The following is a 6,890-nucleotide window of genomic DNA, read 5'->3' as shown; positions in this document are numbered from 1 at the left end:
CCCTAGTCCCCTGAAGTCATTCTTGATAAGTTTCAGGCTTCTGTCAGCGGTCTCATCGCTGCCGGCCTGTACTATTAGTAAGGGATAATAATCAGAGGGGTGGATCAAACTGGGTAGTTTTCTAGAGATATCCCTGACCCGAGCCCCAGGGAGACAGCACACCTCCCTACAGGTAGGGTCAGGCCGACATATAGGGCCCTCCGTTCCCCTCAGAAGGGAATCGCCTACGACGATCACCCTTCTGTCCTTCTTGGCAGAGGCGGTCTCAAGCCGTGGAGTTGACCGCCTCACCTTGGGCAACTTTGGCAACCTTGCAGGCAGAGCTCCTCCTGCATCCTCACTCACCTCTCTCTCAGGTTCCAGGGCCTCAAACCTGTTACACAGAGACACCTGGGGAACCGAGGTAGGCCGGGATGCGGGTTGCCTGCGTCGCCGAGCTGGGACCTGCTTCCATTCCTCCTCTTCTCCCAGTTTGTTTCCCTCAGCTCGATCATGGCAGGCAAGAGGATCTGCCACCGTCTGAGGGGTTTCACTCCGGTGTCTTTCCTGCAGAGAGTTAGACACCGGAGTGAAACCCCGGTGTCTAACTCTCTGCAGGAAATCAAGCAGTATCTGTCACTCAATATCAAGCAGTACTGTCACTTTATGGTGATGTTTTGTTTTCTTTTGTTTCTGTGGATGATGGAAGATGTTATAGATACCCAGGAACAAAAAGTTGAAGGTGTCATTCAGGTGGTAGATTTAAATTACTGGCATCACATTTAAAACTATCCAGGACTTGTTTAAAGAAATGTTCAAGTGTGAGGAAATGTCTTTTTTGAAGAGCAAGTCTTTTGTTTTTTTCTTTTTGTGCAAAAAAGGATGGAGTGTTTCCCACCTAAAAATACTTAAAGTGGAGTGCCATTGTCTTTAATTCAGTATCACTCTCCATGGCCTTTTGAAATGGTATCAGGGACATATATAGTAATAAATGATTATAAATTGGACGTGCCTTAGCATTGCTGAGATAATTATTCCGTTCACAGAAGGGTCTACTGTTTACTGTTTTTTTAAGCTTCTTGTTATCTTGTACTTTTGAGACTTAATGTTGGTGATCTCAAATTTGAATTTTTAGTCTTCTTATACTCTCATTGCTTATGTGGATATTTCAGTGTTTACTGAATGTATTTTAGATCACAGAATGGTTGAGGGGGAATGGGACCCCTGGAGACCATCTAGTCCAACATCCCTGCTCAGGCAGGGTTCCCTAGAGCAACACATTACCAAGGATTGTGTCCCAGTGGCTTTTGAATATCTTCAGGGAAGGAGATTCCACAGCCTCTCTGGACAGCCTGTTCCAGTGCTCAGTCACCACCATGGTAAAGATTTTTTTTCATGACATTCAGTTGGAACTTCCTGTGTTTCAATTTGTGCCTGTTGCCTCTCATCCTCATCTATGTCTTCTCCTCCCTGAGGAGAGCCTGTCTCCCTCATCTTCATTCCCTACTGTTGGGTATTTTTACACAGTGATCAGATCCCTCCAGAGCCTTCTCTTCTCCAGGCTGAGCAGGCCCAGCTCTCTCAGCCTTTTGTCGTAAGAAAGAAGCTCCTGTCCCTTAATCATTTTAGTAGTCCTTCACTGGACATGCTTGAAGAGCTCCCTGACTCTCTTGTACTGGGGAGCCCAGCACTGGTCACAGTACTACAGTGGTGTCCTCACCAAGACCTAATAGAGGAAAAGATTACCACCTTCAGTCTGCTGACAATGTTCTTCCCAATACAACCCTCAATGCCGTTGGCTGCCTTGACCACAAAGGCACATTTCTGCTCATTGTTGACTTGTCCGCCAGGACGCTCAGGTCCTTTTCTGCAGAGCTACTTTCTAGCAGGTCAGCCCACAGCCTGTACTGGTGCATGGGGTTATTCCTTTCTACGTGCAAGACCCTTATCTTCGTTAAAGCACTTATCTTCGTTAAATTTCAGGAAGCTCCTCTCTGTCCATCTCAGTCTGTCAAGATCCTTCTAAATGGCAACAAAGCTCTCTGGAGTATCAGCCACTCTACCCAACCTTGTATCATCAGCAAACTTGCTGAGAAGGCACTCCAACTTCTCACATCCTTCATCCTGATGTCTCTGATGAGTAAGCTAAACAATACTGGACCCAGTATTGACCTGTGGGGGACACCTCTAGCTACAGGCCTCTGACTAGGCTCTGAGCCACTGATCACAATCCTTTGAGACCTCCAGTTCAGCCAGTTCTCAAACCACCTCACCAGTCACTCATTCTGCCTGCACTTTCCGAGTTTAGCTATAAGGATAACGAGCGACAGTGTCAAAAGCCTTGCTGAAGTTCACATATCACAGGGTGCATTGTCTTTGAGCTTGGAGGACATGATCCTTGAGTATCGACCAGCTTCATTTTCTTCCTAGGACCTATTTCCATGGGATTCTTCCAAAAAGGTCCCTGAAAAGGCTAAGGTTAGCTCTCCTGAAGGCCGGGGTTGCTTATTGCTCAGTTTCCTCCTTGCAGGATCCTAAACTCCGTGATCTCATAGTCAGTGTAGCGATGGCTGCTCCAAACTTAAACATCCCCAACCAGTCCTTGTTCATTTGTAAGAACAAAGTCCAGCAGCACACCTCTCCTTGTTAGTTCCTCCACCACCCGTGACAGAAAGTTATCACCAGTGCAGGAGCCTGATGTTCATGCCCTGCTGTGTTGTTCATCCAGCAAATGTGAGGATGGTTGAATTCCCCCATGAGAACCAGGGCCTGTGATTGTGAGGATACTTCCAACTGGTTGTAAAAGGCCTCATTTATTTCCTCTTTCTGATCATGTGCCTTGTAGTAAACACAACAGAGTCACTCTTGTTAGTCTTCCTTTAGTCCTCACCTGCTCGTCATCCACCGTAGACAGAGCTCCATAAATTCCAGCTATTCTCTCACATACAAATGAACTCCACCACCTAGCCTTCCTGGCCTGTCTGTCCTAAAAAACATGTAGCCATTCATGACAATATTTCAGTCGTATGAGCTGTCCCACCATATCTCTGTAATCACGGGTCTCTAATTCTTTCCATGCTACATGCATTGCTGTACAGGCACTTCAGAGAGGTATTTGAGAGTGCCGGTTTCCCAGGAAGGGTGATGTCCCTTCAGGCGTATATTATGAGGAAGAAGTGAGACACAAATGTTAAGGATCAATTGGTTAATTTGGCTCAGCTTTATAGATCACTTAATACAATACCTAGGCCAGAAGTGTCAGGAAATATTAGTAGTGGAATGAGAGTCTTTCCTGTAACTGCCTTTATCCTTTCCTAGTGAAACAGAAGCAAACCTCTTTTTTTTCTTTCATTTGCTTGTTTTCTGATTTTGTTTTTAAGCATGAAGAGAATTTTTAAGTGCCTGTTGAAGGAGATCAGCTTTGGGACTGAATAAAGTGAAATATCCTTAGGGGAAGGGTACCCTTTCCTGTAAAGCAGCACTTCCCTGTCCATTGTTTCACTTGCATTGTTTTTTGCTGTAATACCCTGACCTGCTGATTGCTGCCATACTCCATGTTTTTCATCCTTGGCTGACCTCGATTCATCTGAGGATGGTGGTGATAATGAGAATATAATCAGTTAGGAAGAGGAAGCAAGAACACTTGTACTAAAACATCCGCGTTTAAGCATTCAGTGTTACAAGCAAAACAGTTAAGATTTTTCAAAATGGTGTTCTTTCCATGGAAGCCAGCACTTCCTTCAGTTCCTGATTCTGATGGTCTTTTTAAAAAGTTTGTACATATTTATTTATTTGTTTATTTATTTTATAGCATATTGTATATGCTCCTCTGGAGTATTTAATCAGGATTTTTGAAATGTTTTCACACATTTCCCTTCTGTGTTAATTTTAAGACCTGCTGAATTTTTGACCATCTTGCTATTCAGGAGCTTATTTTTGATAGCTAGTGAATCGTGGCTTTGATTTTCTAGAGGTTAATAAACATGTATGTTGGGTAGTATATGTAATAACCGTTGATTAGTAATGGTAATTCATCTGTTTAAGGATTTTTTTGGTTTATCTTCTGGGAGGTTGTGTGTCAGAACCAGTATTCCAAAGTTTTTTAAAAGATTCCTACAGCACCACCTGGTGGAGGGCTTTCTTTTTTATTTAACTGTGTTAGGAATCAGTTAACAACTGACCACTTTCCCTCCTTTTGAGTTTTGAAACTCATCACATGCAACAGAAAAATGTTTCCATGAAAACTTAATGCATGTGCTAAGTTTAGTCTTAGAGATGATTCTAATAAGTGATAAACATTTTTAATATTTCCAGTGACTGTTAAGTGCTAAATAAAGTAAAATGTTGCTGGGAGATTGCATATGTTATTTGTAATAGCTAAATACATATTTTTGTACAATTAATATTTTTTATTCCAGGATGAAAATATGATCAACTTTATCAAAGGTGGCCTCAAAATTAGGACAAGTTACCAAATATACAAGTAAGCCATTAGAAAATACTCAGATTCAGTAGTGGTATAAGCAGCCAAATTAATGCCTGTGAATTGGAGGGGGGAAAGAAAAGATTGTTGTATAGCAGTGATAGTGATTAAACTTCATATACTTTCTGAGTCACGTTTCTCATCTGTCCTCTTTTTTTTCATGCATCAAAAGAGAATGTCATCAGGTGCTACAGATGACTCAGGGGAACAAAAGCAAAAACGAAACTTACCACCAGTTCGAAGGAGGAGTAAAACTAGGAATTGGAGCATTCAATTTGGTATGACTTTTTCAGACTACATAAATAGATTTTAGTAATTCTGTAGGATTCTTTACATATATAGTACTGTAATCCTATTTTAAAAATGTTTGTAAAACGTGCTTGTAGGTTTCAAAGCTTTTGTACAACATGAAAAGTTTAGTGGCTTTTTGCATTATGCCTTATAGGGTTTTTCTACTAATTTATTTTAAATTTTGTTTATTGTGCTAACTTATATATATAATTCTTAAGATGGAAAATATTTGTACTTAGCTATGTATGATTAACGTGACTTTTAAAGATGGTGCTACAGTTGGTTGCAAGGTACCTGGAATGAATGCTTTCATTCTACCTCTCCCATTGTTCCATTTTTGAGCATCGTTCTTTTGACATACTGTAAATTGTCACAGTGAATTACTGTAGACCATTCACAAATTCAGAAGAACAATCTGTAGTTTACTGGATTTGTATGAGAGACGACTGGGTACATCCACTGATGTTTTTATTTGCAATTACTACATTGCCTTTTGACATCTATCACAACAACAGTGAGAGTTGATTTCCGCTGGTATTTTAATTTCTGTATCATTCCAGACTGGAGCTGGCCAGTTCTGAGTATGGTCAGAAGAACTCAGGTCTCTCTGCACCTGTCAGTCTTTAAAACCAAGCAACTGGTAGATGTCTCTTTCACAAGTACTCTGACCTCTCCTGTACTTCATGAAGTCTTCTCAGCAAGAAGCTTAACAGAAAGAGTCTGTTCTGGGCAGAATATAGTAGAGTGAATGGAGCTTACAAAAGCTGACCTTCAAATAGACCTTCCTGTAATATTTTTTGAAAAGGTGTTTTTGATCTTTAAAAGTTTTCTCTTGTGTAGAATGTGGAGTTTGCAGTTATGGGAGAATTAGAAAGTGCATGTAATATAGTGCTAAAGGATGGTAAAAGTAGCTAATACTTCTAGAAGAAGAAGGCTTGCTAGTCTGCCAATTCCATACTTCCTAAGTAGGAAAAAGTAGAATTTTTTGGATACCATTGTATCATTTTCCTGGGATTTAAGCAAGATGACAGTTGTCGATAAGTACTGTCAAAAAAGATAATTCTTGCCTCTCATTCCACATGGCTCAAAATTTTCAAGCAATTCTGATCAGCTGAAGACAGAAAAATCATTATCTGAAAAAGAACAGATGGACTCTGTCTTGCTGTTTCCATGCTGGATGATCATCAAGTGCAAACTGATTGCATGCTGTTAGTCATGCATGTCTGTTTTTGAGTTCTTTCATATTTTACTTTTCCAGTAATATGTAATGGCATTTGATATAGTAGCTAGTATTTTAAGTGTAGTTTATAGTAGTTTCACAGTTTGTTTTGAATGCATATAAGTTTTTCTGTGTCTTATTTTTGTTTGAAATGTATTGCAGATGCTGTCACTTTTACCAGCAAGGATCCTCCGATTTTTAGAATTTATTGGATTTTCTGGCAATAGGGTATGGGGTTTGTATTTGCTTTTTCAAATTAGACTTTCCCCAGGTAAAGACTTGGTGTATTTAATATCATACATTTCACACTAGATGTACAATCATATACATTGTTGGTTAGTACTTCAGTGTTCTTAAAAAGATAAGTAGGATAGATTATGTAGGCATGAAAGCAGATATGGCGATACCTGAATCTTGAACAACCAAGAAAAATCATGAGCTTACTTTAGAGATGATTTTCAAGTTGCAATTTCCTTTCCTTTTCTGAGACTAGCATCTGTTTTTTTTTTTTTTATTTGTTTCTGGCTCATACAGTCAGAAATTAGTGTTTGTCATATCAGTGAGTCGTAGTTCTATATTTTTTTCTTCACTTTCTCTTACCTTTGGGAGAAGGAAGTTCTGAGTGTTATGTCTTGCTGTGCAATCCCAGTACATCTGTTCCTCATTGTTGAGAAAACTATTTGTAATTATAACCTGTTATTGTTCTGTATTATATTTTTCAGCACTTTAATGCCACCTTTGCCACCTACAAGAAATAAATTAAAAAAAAAAATAAACCCACAGAATTATACATAATTAAATTCCAAGTTATTCATGAGCCAGAGAGTCACCATATGATCTTATTCCTCTTAGCCTGTCCACAAGTATATCTTATTTACATAAAAGTAGGCTTCAGCAGAGACCTGTTCATTCTGTTTC

General features: G+C 39.9%; 1 protein-coding gene across 7 annotated transcripts in view; it reads left to right on the top strand.

The window, feature by feature from the left end:
- Nucleotides 1-6,890, top strand: part of TTC39B (tetratricopeptide repeat domain 39B) — a 96,097-nt gene that overhangs the window by 64,629 nt on the left and 24,578 nt on the right. For all 7 annotated transcript variants that reach the window (XM_021380424.1, XM_021380417.1, XM_021380418.1 and 4 more), the window contains 3 exons: nucleotides 4,398-4,462; nucleotides 4,635-4,740; nucleotides 6,135-6,200. In XM_021380424.1, the coding sequence (XP_021236099.1) occupies nucleotides 4,398-4,462; nucleotides 4,635-4,740; nucleotides 6,135-6,200 (237 nt within the window). The remainder of the gene's footprint in view (nucleotides 1-4,397; nucleotides 4,463-4,634; nucleotides 4,741-6,134; nucleotides 6,201-6,890) is intronic.

This window comes from Numida meleagris, chromosome Z, assembly GCF_002078875.1.
Source record: "Numida meleagris isolate 19003 breed g44 Domestic line chromosome Z, NumMel1.0, whole genome shotgun sequence".
In the NCBI taxonomy this organism is placed as follows: domain Eukaryota; kingdom Metazoa; phylum Chordata; class Aves; order Galliformes; family Numididae; genus Numida; species Numida meleagris.
Note: the sequence above shows the minus strand (reverse complement) of the source record. Positions and strands in the feature narration are given on the sequence as shown.